Source organism: Petaurus breviceps, unplaced genomic scaffold, assembly GCF_028583685.1.
Source record: "Petaurus breviceps papuanus isolate PSGF00001 unplaced genomic scaffold, PetGlider_PUasm1.0 90849, whole genome shotgun sequence".
NCBI lineage: Eukaryota > Metazoa > Chordata > Mammalia > Diprotodontia > Petauridae > Petaurus > Petaurus breviceps.
Window position 1 is genome coordinate 12,423,652 of NW_027187361.1, and position 19,974 is coordinate 12,443,625.

The 19,974-nt window shown below is 37.9% G+C and overlaps 1 protein-coding gene across 6 annotated transcripts in view; it reads left to right on the plus strand.

Moving 5' to 3' along the window:
• The window catches only part of DHRSX (dehydrogenase/reductase X-linked), a 474,397-nt gene that overhangs the window by 42,652 nt on the left and 411,771 nt on the right, over positions 1-19,974 (plus strand). The window contains exon 1 of one of the 6 annotated variants that reach the window (XM_069072876.1): positions 18,250-18,539. The exons of 4 other annotated variants lie outside the window; for them this stretch is intronic. In XM_069072876.1, coding sequence (XP_068928977.1) covers positions 18,467-18,539 — 73 coding nt within the window. In that variant the 5' untranslated portion in view covers positions 18,250-18,466. Of the gene's footprint in view, positions 1-18,249; positions 18,540-19,974 lie in introns of those variants that run through there. One more of the 6 variants, XM_069072879.1, reaches the window with a different exon arrangement.

The following is a 19,974-nucleotide window of genomic DNA, read 5'->3' on the forward strand; positions in this document are numbered from 1 at the left end:
TTCTATAGACTCGAGACATCACCTTGCCTCTCAGAGGCAGCTGGTTGGTACAGTGCATAGAGTGCTAGGCCTAGGGTCAAGAAGCCCCAAGTTCCAGTATGACTTCAGACATTAGCTGTGTCACTCTGGGCAAGTCACTTAACCCCCCGCCTGCCTCAGTTTCCTCAGCTGTAAAATGAGGTTCAAGGTGGTGGTGAGGCTTAAATGAGATCATATTTATAAAATGCTTAGCACAGTGCCTGGCACATAGTAGATATGTGATAAGTGCTATTTCCTTCCTCAATCTTGAGTTGTAGATATTGGGAGATGAGTATTTCTCTTAGCCTTTTATTCTTCACCTTTTTTTTTTTTTTGGAGTGGGGAAGGCAAGACAATTGGGGTTAAGTGACTTGCCCAGGGTCACACAGCTAGTAAATGTGTCAAGTGTCTGAGACTGGATTTGAACTCAGTTCTTCCTGACTCCAGGGCCGATGCTCTATTCACTGCGCCACCTAGCCGCCCTTATTCTTCACCTTTAAAATTGAGCAGTTGGATTAGATAGAACTCTGAAGTTCCTTTCCATAATATTATGTTTCTAGGTTAAAGGGACTGGAAGGGGATTCATCCTGTGATTTCATTGGCAGAGCAATCCTTCTGCAGTCTCTAGAGTTGCTTACCGGAAAGAGGACAAAACATCACCCTTGTAATGTCATAGGTCCTCTTCAGGAATGCAGGATGAACAGCAACAAGGTGACAAAAACATGTGACTGCTGCAAGCTGACTGAAGTGTGATTGGGAAACAGTTATCAGAATAAATAAAATAAAGTAAATAATATTACAACTTAAAATTTAGTTCCTGCAGGGATCCTTATGTGCCGATTATGCATCCTCATTAGAAATTAGTTTTCTTTGAATTTTTTGTCACTGGCCCAGAGCACTAAGACTTTACGAAGGTAGATGTGAAAGGCAGTCCTTGAACTCACATTTTCCTAGTAGAAAGTAGCTCTCCGTCTATTCTAACATGCTCCCCTCTCAAATGATTCTAAACTATCGTATAAATTGTGCTTTTCACATAATTCTGTCCCTCATATGAACTCCTAAAATATGGAGGTGATCATTGAGGAATGATGTCAAGACATCAATTTAAATCTCTAAGGAGGGAATGTAATTACGTTTGCCTGAAGTAATAGATTCTGAAAGATAAAAACAGATGATTAATTTATGTTTATCATTGTGTTAGGCTTTGGTGGCTTTTTTGGGGGGGGAGCTGTGTTTCAGTTTAATCTTGAAATTTTAAAGAAGATATAACTCAAAATAAAGTATAATTTACAAAACTGTATGTTTCCTTACATTTATGAATAGATTATGAATTGAAGATCTTGCAAATTACAGGGGAAAGCATCCTAGCTGCTTATATTGTTAAAAAAAAAGCCTACTAATATGACAGTTCTGCATTGAAGTTCATAACTGCCAGGATTGAGTTGCCAATGGGACAGGCAGTCACCATCCCCATTCCTAACTGGTTAGTATCTGGGGTGGGCAGCATGAACCTTGAAGTTAGCAATAGAGGAAGTGAGAGCAGGATGGGGAATTTATTATGATGTTGAAATGATCTCTATCAGTCAAAGTTTACAGCTGTTGGGGGTGAGGAAGGTGGCAACAGTTACAGAGGATCAGGGCTGGAAATGTAGAAAGTACAAGTTTCAGGCAGCGAGAAAGAGAGAATTTGTATATGTGAAGGTGTATCCTTGGCTCCTTGTTTAAGCTAATCCTTCTTTTCCTGCTCTTGATCGATTCACTCCCACTGCCTCCAAGAAGTTAGTTGTCCTAGCAAGCCTTTTAAGTATTTTTGGTGTCTCCTTTACTGGTTCCTTCTTGTCTGCCTATAAGCATTTCTTTGCCTCTACAAACCTGAAAAGGCTTCTCTTGACCCTCTTACCCCATTTAGTTACTGTTCATCTCTTTTCTCCACTCTACCTTGGAAAAGTATTCTATATCCAATGCTTCTGACATCTTCATCAGGTATTCTGTCCTCAGGCCCTTGCAGTTTGATACCTAACCTCACTGCTTTCCTGAAGTTTTCTCAAAAGTCCTAAGATCATAGACTCAGAGCTGGAAAGGACAAAAGGCCATCTTGTCCTTCACCCTCATTTTATAGATGAGGAAGCTTAAGGGAGGTTAAGTCCAAGGTCATGCAGGCATTACATGATAGAGGCAGGATCTGAACCCAGGTCCGTTGAGTCCAGGGCCAATATGAACTCCATCCCACTGTTATTGCCCTCCTTGTAATGGCATCAAAGCTAGGGGATTAATTTTTAGCCCTCAACTTCCTTGACTCATCTGCCTTTTTCTCCATTGACTTTGGCCTCATATATACCCTTTTTCCTCTGCCTCCTTTTGCTGGCTTTCATTTTCTTCCTAAACTCTTTAAAGTTCTTGCTGTTGTTTATTCATTCAGTCATATCCAGCTCTTTGTGACCCCATAGACCATAGTATACCAAGAAACCTTCAGTTTTCTTGGCTAAGATACTGAGGTGGTTTGTCATTTCCTTCTCCAGTGGATTAAGGCAATCAGAGGTTAAAAAATGCCCAGGGATACACAGTTAGAAAATATCTTGGGCCAGATTTGAACTAAGATCCTTCTGACACCAGGTCTAGCATTCTATCAATGGAGCTACCTGACTGCCTCCAAGGTAGTTGTTCCAAAAGGTTTTACCCTTGGTTCTCTCTCTTTTATTTTTCTTTCTACATCTTCTTCCTTGGCAATTCACTCCTAAGGCTTTAACTATTATGTCTGTGCAGAAGAATCTAGAATAGATAGTTCTGTCTTTGACCACTGTATTATAGATTAGTATTTCTAGACATCTATAAGATACATCTAATTCTATATATAATTGGTGTCATGATTGAAATGAAAGTAAACTGAGGCACAAAGTTCCAAGCACGTTGAATTTATTGGTAAAGATAGCAATTACCAATAAAATGGTTTTTTCATCTCCTCACTAAGCTAAAAAAATATAGTAGGGCTTGTTAGCCTCCCTTTAGTTTTGGGAAGTACAAGAGAACAAAGAACAGGAAGCGTCACAGATGGAAAACAATATGATTATTCACAAAGTCTGAAGTATCTTAGATGATGGAAAACGGTATGACTGGAGGGAAGTTTGGAATGCAGAGCTAGCAACAGCCCTTCCTTCATTCTTGTTGATGGGAAAAGCTCTTTGATGGCATCCACCTGCTTGCCTAGTTAGTGTCACAGGAGTAAGAGATTGGACTTTCTTGCAGGACAGCCAGTGTTACAGAGATAACAGACCAGACTCCCTGGCACCCAACTGCACCCTTCAGGAATAACATATCTTTAAAAAAATTTTTTTTCCAAATGCTTTATTAACTTCTGGTTTATATCATTCATTTCTGCCAGATTTTGAGTTACAGATTTTCTCCCCATTTTTCCCCTACCCACTGCCCCAAAATAGCAGTCACACAGGATATCCACTCCTCCAATCTGCTCTCTCCCATGTCTTCTCCCATACCCCCTTTGACTTTTCCAGTAGGGCATGGAGGATCTCTATGCCCCAGTGCCAGTATATCTTATTTCCCAATTACATGTAAAATAGTATTATTAATAGTATATATATATATTTTTTTTAACATTTGATTTTAAAACTTTGAATTTCAGATTCATTCCCTTCCTCCCTTGTCACCTGTCCTTATTGGGAAGATAAGCAGTTCAGTATAGGTTGTACATGTGTAGCTAATGCAAAACATTAACATAGTAGATATATTGTAAAAGACTGACTATATTTCCCTCCCTCCTATCCCACCTCCCACTTGTTCTGTTCTCTACTTTGATCCTGTACCTTTTCAAAAGGGGATGCTTCCAGCTTCCCTTCCCCCTAGCCTGCCCTCCCTTCCATCATCCCCCCTCTCATCCCCTTCCCCCCTACTCTTCTGTAGGGTGAGATACCCTATTTAGTGTGTATTTCATTCCCTCCCTGAGCCAAATTCAATAATAAGGTTGACCCATTCCCTTTTGCCTTCCTGTTCTGTCTCTCCCCATCTCCTCTCATTATATTCCTCTCTCACCTCTTAATTTCACCTTTTAAGTATCATCCCTTCCTATTAAATCACACCTGTGCCCTCTATCTATGTACACCTGTAAACCTATATACACACATTCACATATGTATTTATACACCTGTATACCCTCCAATCAATCGATATATACATATATACATATTTCTATTCCCTGCAACTATTTTCATACTGAGAAAAGTTTCATCAGTTACAATTATTGTTTTTCCATGTAGGAATGTTAATAGTTCAACTTTGATAAGTTCCTTATGATTTCTTTTCCCTGTTTACCTTCTCATGCTTCACTTTCTTCTTGTATCTGAATGTCAAATTTTCTATTCAACTCTGGTCTTTTCATCAAGAATGCTTGAAAGTCCTATTTTCCACTGAATGACCATATTTTCTCCTGAAACATGATACTCAGTTTTGCTGGGTAGCTGACTCTTGGTTTAATCCTAGCTCCTTTGACCTCCAGAATATCATATTCCAAGCCCTTCGATCCCTCAGTGTAGAAGCTGCCACATCCTGTGTTATCCTGATTGTGTTTCCACAATATTCAAATTGTTTCTTCCTGGCTGCTTGTAATATTCTCTCCTTAATCTGGGAATTCCAGAACCTGGCTATAATATTCTTAGGAGTTTTCTTTTGGGGATCTTTTTCAGGAGGTGATCGGTGGATTCTTTCAACCTCTGTTTTGCCCTCTGGTTCTAAAACATCAGGGCAGTTTTCTTTGAGAACTTCCTGGAGGATGATTTCTAGGTTCTTACTCTGATCATGACTTTCAGGTAGTCCAATAATTTTTAAATTCTCTCTCCTGGATCTATTTTCTGGGTCAGTGGTTTTTTGCCATGAGATATTTCACATTGCCTTCTATTCTTTCATTTGTTTGGATCTGTTTTAACAGTATCTTGATTTCTCATAAGGTCACTAGCTTCCATTTGCTCCAGTCTAATTCTGAAGGAATGATTCTCTTTGGTGAGCTTTTGAGATTCTTTTTCCATCTGGCAAATTTGGCTTTTTAAGGCATTCTTCTCCTTATTACCTTTTTGAGCCTCTTTTGCCATTTGAGTTAGTCTGTTTTTTTAAGGTGTTATTTTCCTCAGTCAGGCTGTTGACTCTCATTTCATAATTTTCTTGTATTGTTCTCATTTCTCTTCCCAATTTTTCCTCCACTTCTCTTATCTGCTTCTTAAGGTCCTCTAAGGCCTGTAACCAGTTCGTATTTTCCTTTGAAGCTTTTGGTGCAGGAGTTCTGACTGCACTGTCTTCCTCCTGTTCCATGCTTTGATCCTTTTTGTTGCCAAAATAGGAGCGTAATGTTCGGTTGCTCTGTTTATTTTGTTTCCTTTGTCTGCTTATGTCGCCACTCAATCACTTGACCCCTAGGCTTTTTGCCACAGTAGGACTCTGCCACCAGCAAGGGGAGCTTCCATACCAAACACTGGGGTTTTGTCAGCTGCTGAAGGTATTAGTTGGGTGCCCTCTTTGAAGCCTCCACACTCTCTGGTAAGCTGGTAGTACACCCCAGGTCCTCCACCCTAGGCCCCAATCCAGATCCAAGCAAGTTAAAGCAAGAGCAACAACTCCTCAGACTGGTTGCTTGGTCCCCCTACAGCTCTGCAGGCCAGGAGCTGACGCTGCCACATGGGGGTAGCTGCAGGGCCTCCTGCGGCTTCTCACCCTGGGGGAAGAGGCCGATGCACTCCCAACTTCTGGATCCCAAAGTCCACACTGTCCTGACCTCTCAATTTGTCCTTAGCATCTATGTGTTGATACTTCTGGAAACCACCACAGCTGCTGGGGCCTGGGGGGGGGGGGGGGCGCCTGGGCTCTGCTCCCAGAGACCTGGGCTGGCCGATTCCTGCCGGCCTGCTGGGCTGTCCTCAGTGGGAAGTTAGCTTCTCTGTGTCATTTTGTGGGTTCTGTAGCTCCAACGTTTTTTCAGAGTCCCCTTTTACTTGAATTGGGGGAGGTGGAAGAATGAGCCCTGCATAAGTCCTGTTTCAACTCTGCCATATTGACTTTGCCCTGGAGTCTGTTGTAACATATCTTCTAATTGCACATGGGTAGCTAGTTGTACAAAGATAATTTTCTTTAAATTAAAGTGAATTATAGGAAAGCTTTTAAACTTAATTGAGAAGGAAAACTGACCTTCTGGACTCATGAACTTAACTCAGGGACAAAGAAACATGGCTCAGGCAGTTTCATAATAGAATCAATTATGGAATGGAATCAAATATAAAATATCAAATCAGTATTTGATTTTCTCATTGGCATCTCCAACTCATCATGATTCAAACTTGGCTTCTTAGGCAGCTAGGTGATGCAGTGGATAGAGCGTTGGACCTGAAGGCAGGAAGACCTGAGTTCAGATTTGACCTCAGACACTTATTGGCTGTTTGACTCTGCAGATGTCCTTTAATTGTTATCTGCCTCAGTTTCCTCTTACATAAAATGGCACTAATAATACCACTTGTTTCCCAGGCTTGTTGTGAGGATATGATGATTTGTAAATCATTTTGAACACTTTAACGTGCCACATAAGTACTGCTGTTCTTTTGTTATTACCATTGTCATCATCACCCCCCCCCCCTCACCAAACACATCCCTAAGATCGTCTTCTTGCCTCTAGTCTGGAAAGCCAGACTAGTGTTACCTATTTCAAAAGACCTCATCTCTTTATCTTTTTGCCTGAAGAATTTTTGTTTCTCTTTTTAAAGTTCAATTCAAAATATCTTTTCCCAGAGGAAGCACTTTTGAGTTAGTAATAACCTTTCCCTCATTGAATCTCACCTGTTTATTGACTTCTCCTTCTCGTATTGAAATATAATGAATTCCTTTGCACTTCCATAATTTTTGCATGTATTATAGTCCCTTATTAGACCAGAGAGGGGGAACCTGAAGCCTCAAGACCACATGTGACCCTCTAGGTCCTCAAGTATGGTCCTTTGATTGAATCCAAACTATGAAGAGGCCACAAGTTCCCCAGCCCTATACTAGAATGTGATGTCAGTAACGGTGGGACCTCTCAGCTTTCCAAGGACCTAGTATAGTACTTTGCAGGTAGTAGTTGCTTAATAATGATTTTTAATTGTATTTAAATTTATACTACTCTGACTCTTCGAGGACTTGCTCTGGAATGTGTATATATCTGGGGGGCATGTAAGTATGTGATTATATCAGATACCTTACTGTTCCACACTTGCTACTCTGCACATTGACTGGTGTTCCAACCCACCTGGACACACTTGTTGTCCCTTAGGTAAAATATAATCCTGAGACATGTTTCTAAATTTGACTTCTCCTTCTCCTATCTTGACAGCTGTTAACTTTTGAGATTCATTATATTCTAGCCTGTCCTCTAAAATCCTGCCTGCTAATTTATAGCTTTAAACTTCTCAACCACCCTAGTTAATCATAGTAAAACTCTTAGGCATTTTTATCAGGTATGTTAATTTATAAGTCGACAAGTATTAGCATCAGTGATGTGCTTAGGCCTGTGTTCAGAATAAGTACTTTGCCATCCTTACAATGCTGCATAGAGGCTAGCGGTTATCGTTAATGCTGATGCTGTATAAAGCTTGCTTTGTCTAATTGTTTACATGTTGTCTCCCCCATTAGATTCTAAGATCCTTGAGGGAAGGGCCTGTCTTTTGCCTCTTTTTGTCTCTGACACTTAGCATAGTCGGTGCCTGGCACATAAGTAGGTGCTTAATAAATGTTTATTGGTTGATTGTTAATAACGATTGAGTTTGAGAATGAAGTGCAATACCGTAAAGTGGTAAGTTCTGCAGTCCAGGTACGGCAGTTTGAGTTGAGGAAAGTCTGTAAAACTGAATGTGCAGGGATTCCAGTTTAAGACAGTCCACTTTATTTAGTCCATCAGTCTGTAAAGGGCATGCAAGGCAGGCGGACAGTCAGTTGGGCCTAGAATTGGATAGGATAGAGGGCATAAATCTGTTCTTGTTTGGGAAATTGCACTTTCAATGACCTCCTGCTACTCCTCGACACAAATGCCCATCTTTTTGACATAGATGTCCCTTGGAGATGCTGGCTTGCTATGAGCAGTGGAACACGACTGTGTTTGAAGAATCATATTTGCCAGTGATTCGAAAGGCGATGGAGAAATATATGTAAGAAGGCAGACATAAAAACATGTTGCCAATGTTTTCAAGGAGAGGTAGAAAAGAAATCTTCCAGGAAATATATGATTACAGAAGGAGATTGGGCTGGTCATATAATGAGAATGAGGGATGGCTATCCACAAGATCAGTCTTAGAAAGACTCAAAAGTCTACCTGAATTTCTGTTACCTGTAACATGGCTATACACACACACACAAAATGCTCTCACACGTGTGTATTTATATATCTACACATATATGTCTATATACGTATTATATATAATAAAACATATAAACACATTAAAATGAACCAACATTTATATACATATTTAGCATCGTTTAGCTAACATATTCATATATCATTAAACATACTAAATGATATATAATAGTATTATATAACACATGAACATATATTATGTGCACATATGCATATACATGTATGCACATGTGTATATATAGATATGTGTACATACAAAAACTATATGTGTGTGTATATTAGATAATATGCATATACACACATGCGGTTAGTGTGTATATTGTTCGGGCTCTTCTGATTTCACTTTTTATCACGTCATATAGAAGTAGATATAGTCCTGACCTTAGAGACCTGTGGTCAAGTCCCTTCCTCTGACACATACTGGATGTGAGAACTTAAGGGCGAGACATTTAACCTCATAGAGTTTTAGCCAGAGATGTCAGTGTTGGGCTCCACACACAGCAATTCAGCAATTTTCCCAAATGTTGGAACCAGATTGGAATGTGATTGGGAAACATATAACAAAATATATGAAAATACAATGCAGAATAATGTTAATTTGTCTCTTTCTAAGTCAAAATGTGTCCTTCAGGGGTCCTTTTTTATTTGAGGTTATATCATTTTTCTATTTTTATAGTCTCTAAGATTATAAGTTTCAGAGAGGGTGCTGACTTGTGTTAGTAGAGGGAGTTTCTTTATCTGGGAAATATAGGTCTATTCCCTATCCCTATATTTAAACATATTTTGTCACCAACCTCCCTTTTGCCTGTCTTTGACTTAACTAATGTTAATGCATCAACATATTCTGTTTACTTGATTTAGAAGAGCTTATCAAATTTTATGTGAAACTTTTCTATCTCTCATCCTTTGCAACAAATGTTGGAACATGATAACCACTGATTGTTATGGTTTATGACCATTGTGAACATTGCAAAGGTAGATGATTAAGTAAACCATGAAATTATGTTTTGATTACCTTTTGTCACATGATGAAACCAATTCCACCACCCCTTTTGCCTATCTAAGAAAACTCTGTATGCTCTCCTTTCAATTGGCTGCAACTTCCTTGGATCTTTTGGTTTAATTTATAGATTAAATGTCAATATTTATGCAGATCAGATCCTTCTATTGTATATCTATTGTATATTGTACGTACATATTGTATATAACTCCTAATATTGTATATCTATTATTTTCCATTGAGCTAAGATGTGACATAGAGAATTCTAATGATTAAGTTTGATATTTATAGATATATTAAAAAAAACAAGAAAATACAAACTGTTAAGAACCACATGTAATAATACTCGAATTAGCTGGTAATAATAAAGATATAACCCCAAATCACCATAAAATACTACCTTCTAACCCCTTAGAATGCCAAAAATAGTATAAAAAAAGTTATAAAATTCAATATTGGGGGTGGAGTCAAGATGGCAGAGTAGAAGCAGGACCTCCCTGCTGCTCTGGCCTCCACCTTCCCCAGTCCATGTAAAAAAGGGGACTCTAAACAAACTTTGGAGCTGCAGAACCCACAAAATGACACAGAGAAGCTAACCTCCCGCTGAGGACAGCCCAGCAGGCCATCAGGAATCAGCAGCTCAGTGCTCTGGGAGCCAAGCCCAGCCCCAGGACGAGGCTTTAGCCCCAGGGGGGGCCTGACCAGTTGCTGGCAGTGGGGACTCCAGATCAGCCGCAGCTGTGGCCGCAAACAGATTTATCAACACATAGAAGCAAAGGACAAAGTGAGAGGTCAGTGCAGTCTGGACTTTGGGATCCAATAAGTGGGAGTAGCCGCTGACATGCCGGCACAGTCAGTCAGTACCACGTGGCAGCTTCAGCTCCTGGCCTGCAGAGTGTAGGGGGACCAAGCACCAGTCTGAGGGGTAATCACTCTTGCTTTAACCTTCTTGGATCTGGATTGCAGTCCAGGGTGGAGGTCCTGGGGTGTGTGTCCAGCTTGCTAGAGCATGTGGAGACCTCAGAGAGGGCACCTATCTAAACCTCTGGCAGCTGAGAAAACACCAGCATTTGGGATGAAAGCTCCCCTGTCTGGTAGCAGAGTTCTACTGTGGCAAAAAGCCCAGGGGTCAAGTGACTGAGGGGCAAAATGACCAGGTAAAGGAAACTAAGCAGACAGAAGATTCCAACATTACACTCCTATTTTGGGGACAAAAAGGAGCAAAGCATGGAACAGGAGGAAGACAGTGAAGTCAGAACTCCTGTACCAAAAGCTTCCAAGGAAAATACGAGCTGGTTACAGGCCATAGAGGACCTTAAGAAGCAGATAAGAGAAGTGGAGGAAAAATTGGGAAGAGAAATGAGAACAATGCAAGAAAAATATGAAATGAGAGTCAAGAGCCTGACTGAGGAAAATAACACCTTAAAAATAGACTAACTCAAATGGCAAAAGAGGCTCAAAAAGGCAATAAAGCCTAATTTGCCAGATAGAAAAAGAATCTCAAAAGCTCACTGAGGAGAATCATTGTTTCATAATTAGATTGGAGCAAATGGAATCTAATGATTTTATGAGAAATCAAGATGCTGTTAAACAGATCCAAACAAATGAAAGAATAGAAGGCAATGTGAAATATCTCATGGGAAAAACCACTGACCTGGAAAATAGATCCAGGAGAGAGAATTTAAAAATTATTGGACTACCTGAAAGCCATGATCAAAGTAAGAACCTAGAAATCATCTTCCAGGAAGTTCTCAAAGAAAACCGCCCTGATGTTTTAGAACCAGAGGGCAAAATAGAGGTTGGAAGAACCCACCGATCACCTCCTGAAAAAGATCCCCAAAAGAAAACTCCTAGGAATATTATAGCCAGGTTCTGGAATTCCCAGATTAAGGAGAGAATATTACAAGCAGCCAGGAAGAAACAATTTGAATATTGTGGAAACACAATCAGGATAACCCAGGATGTGGCAGCTTCTACACTGAGGGATCAAAGGGCTTGGAATATGATATTCTGGAGGTCAAAGGAGCTGGGATTAAAACCAAGAGTCACCTACCCAGCAAAACTGAGTATCATGTTTCAGGGGAAAATATGGTCATTCATTGGAATAGAGGACTTTCAAGCATTCTTCCTGAAAAAACCAGAGTTGAATAGAAAATTTGACATTCAGATACGAGGAGGAAAAGAAGCATGAGAAGGTAAACAGGGAAAAGAAATCATAAGGAATTTACCAAAGTTGAACTGTTTATATTCCTACATGGAAAAATGATAATTGTAACTGATGAAACTTTTCTCAGTATGAAAATAGTTCGAGGGATTAGAAATATCTATATCTATATTTATCGATCGGAGTGTATATGGGTATATAAATACATATGTGAATGTGTGTATATAGGTTTACAGGTACACATAGATAGAAGGCACAGGACCAATTTAATAGGAAGGGATGATACTTAAAAGGTGAAATTAAGAGGTCAGAGAGGAATATAATGAGAGGACATGGGGAGAGACAGAATGGGGGTAAACTATCTCATATAGAAAAGGCGAGGGAAAATGGTTACAATGGAGGGGAAGAATAGGAAGGCAAAAGGGAATGGGTCAACCTTATTCCCATTGAATTTGGCTTGAGGAGGGAATGAAATACACACTAAATAGGGTATATCACCCTCCAGGAGAGTATGGGGTAAGGGGTTGAGAGGGGGATGATGGAAGGGAAGGCAGCCTGGGGGGGAGGGAAGTTGGAAACACCCAGTTTTGAAAAGGGAGGGCATCAAAGTAGGGAGTAGAACAAGTGGGAGGTGGGATAGGAGAGAGGGAAATATAGTCAGTCTTTTACAATATATCTACTATGTTATTGTTTTGCATTAGCTACACATGTACAACTTATACTGAACTGCTTATCTTCCCAGTAAGGGTGGGTGACAAGGGAGGAAGGAAATGATTCTGGAATACAAAATTTTAAAATCAAATATCCAAATATATACATATATATGCTATTATTAATACTGTTTTACATGTAATTGGGAAATAAGATATGCAGGCGCTGGGGCATAGAGATGCACTGGAAAAGTCTAAAGGGGTATGGGAGAAAATATAGGAGAGAGCAGATTGGAAGACGGGGTAGCCTGTGTGACTGTTATTTTTGGGCGGTAGGTAGGGGAAAAACTGGGAGAAAACTTGTAACTCAAAATCTGGCGGAAATGAATGATGTAAATCAGAAGTTAATAAAGCATTTGAAAAAAAGAAAAAAATAAAATTCAATATTATTGTGACTGGGAGGTAAAAGTATCTCTAATTCACTATTATGGGAATTGCAGACTGATAACAGACCTTTTGAAGAGAATATGGCAATGTGCATTGTCATAAAACTGACCATATGTTTTTGACCCAGTAGTTCCATTGCTAAGACTCAGTATCTTAAAGTATCACAAAAAGTAAGAGGATCTATTTATTTTCAAATGAGCTTTTATTGATGTCTTTTGTTTCTTACATCATCATAGTCACCTTTAGTATCTTTTTTATTACCCTTCCAGAAAACCATCTAATAAAACAAATATAATTTTTTAAAGAAGAAAAAATCAGCACAGTTATTGATATATTGAAAAAATTGGGGGGGGTTGAGTCAAGATGGTCGAGTAAAAACAGGGATTGCTTGAGACCTCCCCCAAACTCCTCCAAATACCTGTTAAAAATTACTCTAAACAAATTCTAGAGCAGCAGAACCCACAAATTGACAGAGTCAAACAAATTTCCAGCGTAAGACAACCAGGAATGTTTTCAGGAAAGGTCAGTTGCAGCAGTCTGAGAGAAGGTATAGTCCTGCATGGGCTGCACTGGCACAGACAGGCCTGAGAAGGCCTCAGGGGATTGATTCACTGGCAGCTGTGGCAGTTTTCAGACTGTTCAACCCACAAACACCAAAGACAACTTAGAAGGTCAGTAGGAAAGATCTCTTGGACCTGAGTGAGAGAGGAGCAAGGTTCGGCCCTAGCCCTGGCACGGCAGGCATCAGTGATGGCAGAGGCAGTGACTGCTTCTGGAGCTCTCAAACCATAGATGATGGGGGGTAGGGATCCAGCATTTGATTAGAGGTGGATTGCAGGGATGTTTTTGGTGGTGCAGAGGCAGGATTAATTTTAAAATTATTGGACTACCTGGAAGCCATGATTAAAAAAGAGCCTAGATATTATCTTTCAAAAAATTACCAAGGAAAACCTCCCTGATACTCTAGAAACAGAGGGTAAAATAGAAATTGAAAGAATTCACTGATCACCTCCTGAAAGAAATCCCCAAAGGAAAACTCCTAGGAATATTGTAACCAAATTCCAGAATTCCCAGGTCAAGGAGAAAATATTGCAAGCAGCCAGAAAGAAACAGTTTAAGTATTGTGGAAATACAATCAGGATAACAAAAGACCTAGCAGCTTCTACATTAAGGGATCGGAGGGTTTGGGATATGATATTCTGGAGGTCAGAGGAGCTAGATTTAAAACCAAGAATCACCTGCCCAGCAAAATGGAGTATAATTCTTCAGGGGAATAATGGATATTCAGTGACATAGAGGTCTTCAAGCATTCTTGATGAAAAGACCAGAACTGAATAGAAAATTTGACTTTCAAATAAAAGACTCAAGACAAGCATGAAAAGGTAAACAGAAAAGAGAAATCATTAGGGACTTATTAAAGTGGAACTGTTTATATTCCTACATGGAAAGATGATATTTGTAACTCATGAGACCTTTCTGAATATTGGGGTAGTTGGAGGGAATATGTATGTATGTGTGTGTGTATATGTATAAGTATAAATATGTGTATGTGTGTTTGTATGTATATGTATAATATCTAATAATAAAATTAAGGAGTGAGAGGAATGTACCTGGGGAAGGAGAAAGGGAGCGGTAGCATGTGGGTAAATTGTCTCATAAAAGAGGCAAGAGAAAGCTTTTACATTGGAGGGGAGGAGGAGAGAGGTGAGAGGGAATGAGTGAACTTTACTCTCATCGAATTTGACTTAAGGAGGGAATAACGTACACACTCAATTGGGTATGGAAATCTATCTTACCCTACAGAAAAATAGGAGGGAAGGGGATAAGAGGAGGTTTGATAGAAGGGAGGACAAATGAGAGGAGAGGGGTAATCAAAAGCAAATACTTTTGAGGAAGGAAGAGATCAAAGGAGAGAATAGAATAAATGGGGAGGGAAATATAGTTAGTCTTTCACAACATGACTGTTATGGAAGTGTATTGCATGACTGCTCATTTATAACCCATATCAAATTGCTTACTTACTCAATGAGGGTGGGTAAGGAGGTTGGGAGAGAATGTGGAACTCAAAAGTTTTAAAAACTAATGTTAAAAATTGTTTTTACATGCAACTGGGAAATAAAATATACAGGGAATGGTGTATAGAAATCTATCTTGCCATACATGAAAATAGAAGGGAAAAGGATGGGGGGTGGTGGTGATAGAAAGGAGGGCAAATTGGGAGAAGTGGTATTCAGAATGCACGCCATCCTGGGGTGGGAAGAGGGGAGAGATGGGGAGAAAATTTGGGACTCAAAATCTTGTAGAAGTGAATGGTGAAAACTAAAAATAAATATTTTTTAAAAAGGAATGTACATTGTTTTAAAATTTAAAAAAAATTGTAAAAATTGAAACCGTGGGTGGCTAGGTGGTACAGTGAGTAGAGCACCGGCCCTGGAGTCAGGAGGACCTGGGTTCAGATCCAGCCTCAGACACTTAACACAAAAGGTAGCCGTGTGACCTTGGGCAAAAAAAAAAAAAAAAGAAAACGTGCAATGTGCAACACATATGACCTCTCACCTTCACAAAGGGGTGAAATGAGGCTGTCTTCTCATATTATTTTATTCAAGTCATGCTGAATCTTTTTTTTTAAGTTGATTTATTTTGAAGTACTAAAACAAATATAGAAAAAAGAAAAATCTTCTAAAATTAAATACTAAAACAAATACAAAATAAGAAAAGAAAAAATAATTCCAATTGCACAGCAGAAGATTCAGAATATACATCAATAAATTTCCATTTCAAGAAAGACTATATAATAAATACTACATGTTGTATTCAGAGTTGTTCATCGTTTTTTTGCTTCTTTGTAAGTTTTCTTTTGTTCTTTGCTGGGCTCTTTTTACTTTTTTCTTTTCTTTCCCACCCTCCTTCCCAGGCTACAATTAAACACGGATGTGTACACACACACTCATATGCATGTACATATATACATACATACCTACATACATATATACACAAGCACACATACACAACCATACACACACTTACATATGCGTAATCATACTCACATATATATATACATATATATAGACATATACGTTCATATTCATCTATGTGAGATTGTACTATACTTGTTTGTCCTCTGTTTCTCTGAGGATGGATAACATCTTCCTATATAGGACCAAGTCTTTTCATATTTTTCTAAGTTTACCAACTTATCATTTCCTACACCACACCAATCTTTCAACCTTATTCTGTCTAGTTATTTTAAATAGTCTAAAACAATAATGATTAATATGACTGAAATATAGTTTGCCTATTTTTTCTTTTCATTAAATCTATTTTAACTTTATCTGAGCTCATGGTTACTACTCCTGCTTTTTCCCCTAATAAATTCTACTCCAGATCTTTATTTTATGTTTGTGTGTATCTCTTATTTCCTATCCCTCTTGGCTCTTCTACTTTACTTCTGCCTGCCACTTTGCTCTCCTATTACTTAATCTACCAATCTTCCAAAGATCCCTCCCTTATCCTCTTCCCACCTTGTTGCTATATAAATTTAGAAGACTTTTATAGCCTTCCAAATATATGTTATTCTCTCTTTATCCCATTCCTGTTAATCTAGATACCCTTCTGTACCACCACTACCCTCTTATCCTATTCCCACATTCTCTTATTTCTTTATAAATTTAGAATTTTTATTCCCTTCTAAATGCATATATTGTTCTCTCTTTAACCCAGATCTGATGTAAATAGGGTTCCCTCTAAAATTTCCTTCCCTTATCCTCCCCCCATCCCTTACCCTTTTATTTATTTATGAATTCAGAAATATATACATGTATGTGTGTATACATATATATATGTATGTATATATGTAGCTCCTTCTTTAACTTATTCCCCATAACAATAGGGTTCTAGAACTACCAGAACTCCTCTCCAATGTAATTCCCCTGTGTCAGTTCTTCCTCTGGCACCTCATTTGTATAATTACTCTTTATACCTTTTCCTAAACAGTTTTACTTTTTAGAATCATATCATACTCAGATATACCCCAGTCTTTCTTTTGAACTACCCAATTACTAATAACAGCCTTAGCCATGCATTTTGCATTTCCTCATATAAAAAGTAAACAGTGTGTCCTTATTGAGTCACTTGTAATTAATGTTTGATTTTTTTTTTGGATCTTATATGCCATATTTTCTATTAAGTCATACTGGATCTTTATAGTTTTGTCACATACCTCATTTGAAGGGCACCTTTTTTATTCCAAATTCTTTGCTATGGCAAAAAGTGCTGGGTAAAGATTTTTGTGTATATGAGGTCTTTCATCTTATTGGTTAGCTTCCTTGGAGTATAAGCCCAGAAATGGAGTCTCTGGTTCAAAGAATATAGATATCTCTCTCAGTCACTTTATTTGTATAATTCCATATTGCTTTTCAAAGTAGTTATACCATTTCACAGCTCTACCAACAATATGTTAGTGTTCATATCATTGCATAACCCCTTGAATATTGAATGTTGTAATTTTTTTGTCATCTTTGTCAATTTGCAGGGTGTGAGGTCAAACTGGTTTTGGTTTTAATTTGAATTTCATTTTTTTAGTGATTTGGAGAATTCTTTCATGTGGTTGTGAATACTTTGTAGTTCCTCTTTTGACTGCTGTTTTTATTTCTGTTGACTATTTATTGGGAAATGGCCATTAGTCTCTTATATATTTGTTAATAGTTTATATATCTTAAATACCAAACCCTTATCAAAGAAATTTGATGACAAAGATTTTTTTTCACATTTGATCACTTTCCTTCTTATTCTATGTATGTTAATTTTGTCTATACAGAAGTGTTTTAGTTTAAAGTAATCAAAGTTATTTATTTTGTTGCTTGTAAATGACAATAACACTTATTTGGTTAAGAATACATCTCCTACTATTGCTGTAAGAGGCAAATGATCTTCTCTTCTAATTTTTTTAATAGTATCATCATTAATATTAAGGTCTCATATCCATTTAAAATGTATTGTGGAATATGGTATATGGTCTAAGCCTAATTTCTGTAAGAGTTACTTTCCTGTTTTCATAGCAGTTTTTATCAAATAGGGATTTTTTTCCAAGGTAATTTATATTTTCTACTTTATCAACAGTGGGCTATTGAGTCTCATTGATTTTTATTTTTTCTTATTGAATCTGTTCCATTGATACATTTCTCTTTTTTAAAGAAAACATAGGTAAGAATCTATAAGCTAAAATTCTCTTAAGAAAAAATTTAACACAAGAGGGATGAGATACCTTCAAGAATGAATTCTGATGATACAAACTCCCTCCCCACCAAAAAAACAACAAAAAACCAAAACCACTTGTAATGAAGAAAAGATGAAATTGTCTAAAGAAGTTTATGTAAGTGTATAGGAAACTCATGAACCAGTTTAGTTTTGAAAAAGACATGTCTTTAGCAAGGATAATAAGTAACCAAAGATAAATACAATACAATAGAGTAAGATTAAAGATGAGTGTTAACAATTGGAACCATGCCAAGGTTAGTATGAACAACCACAATTTTATCATTAATTTTTAGAGTTATGTGCAGAATAAGTGATAAATCAAAGAAGGGATAGGTCTGCTGTCCTAGACGTATGCTGATAAAGTATTGTGAAGAGAAAGCAGAATTTTTTTTATCTCTGACAGTCATTTTGATTGTCAGACTGGGAAGACAGAACAAAAATTAACACGGAGTTGAAACCTAACATAACTTGAGGTGAAGGTGAGAGTATATCTGATTGCCATCCCTGGGTTCTGTCACTAGGTCTGAATGACCTACAAGGTGTAGAAAGAATGGGCAGATATGATTGCCGAGTTGCTGTTGGCAATCTTTAAAATCGTGGAGGATTTGAGAAGTGCTGGAGGATTGGAGAAAGGTAAATGGCTTTATTTAAAAAAATAAAAGTAGGGGTTGACTTGAACTTATTCCAGAATATATGATTAAAAGATGGTTTGTGAGCATTTAGGAAGGGAATCAATGATCATTTAAAATCTTTGAGGCTTGTTTCTTCTTTTCTAAGAACGAAGAGGGTTTTTGGCTAGATGACTTTTAAAGATTCATTTAGCTATAAAACAATCATTTTAAGAGCCAAGATGTCTGGATAATGTTGTTTTTTTTTTTTTTTTTTTTTTTGGATAGGATTAATAGATTGGTGGATCAGGATGTTATAGTTAGTGTTCCAGGAGTTTATCAAAACATTTGACAATTTGTTTCATAGTATCCCTGGGCTAAGGAGGCAAGTAGGCTGGATGTTCATATAATTATTGATTAGATTTCATTTAGAATAATCAAAATGGGTTAATTTCTTTTTAAAACTATTTTTTAAAGTGAGTATTTATTTCTTTAACTCTTATCTTTGCTCCTCACATTGGAGAAAAAAAAGCCCTTGTAATAAATGTGCATATTCATGTGAAACAAATTCCCATATTGTCCATGTCCAAAGAGGTGTGTCTCATTCTATATAGTAGATTACTCTGTCAAAAGATGGTACCATTCTTGATTAATAGTCTTTTGGAATCATGGTTAAATACTGTATTGTTTTTCTCGAATCTTCCAAAGTTGTTCCTTTTTTACAATGTTGTTATTATATAAATTGTTTTGCTGATTCTACTTGATTTCACTCTGCATTAGTTCATGTAAGTCTCAGGTTTTTTTCTGAAACCATCTCTTGCATCATTTCTTACAATGTGATAATATTCCATGACTTTTAAATACCATCATTGGTTTCACAGTTCCCCAATTTATTTGTACCACCTTAATGCCTAGTTCTTTATCACTACAAAAGAGAAGCTATAAATATTTTTCTGCATAGATGAGACATTTTTCTCTTCCTTTGGTATACAGACATAATAACCATATCCTTACTCAAAGAGTAGGCGCAGCTTAACAGCTTTGGGGGCCTCATTCCAAACATGGCTTTTCCATGGCAATCCACAGCTCCAGCAGCAGCGCTCTAAAGTGTGCTTGTTTGCCTTGTAGCTTCTCCAGCACTTGCTGCTTTTCTTTTTTGTCAGCTTTGCCAAACTGATGTGTGTGAAATAGAGCCTTGGAGTTGCTATAATGTGCCTTTTTCTAGTTACTGCTGTTTATGAACATTGTTATGTGGCTATAGAGGCTTGGATTTTTTCCCTTAAGAGCTGCCCATTCATATCCTTGGACCACTAGTCAGTTGGGGATTTAATTTTAGCCTCTGTCCTGGATTCCTCACTTGACTTTCCCATCTTGCAACTTGTTCAACCTTCCCTCCCCCCACCCGTTTTTGTTTTCTTTTTCTTCTCTTCACTTACATTTATTTTTAAGAGTTCCTGAAC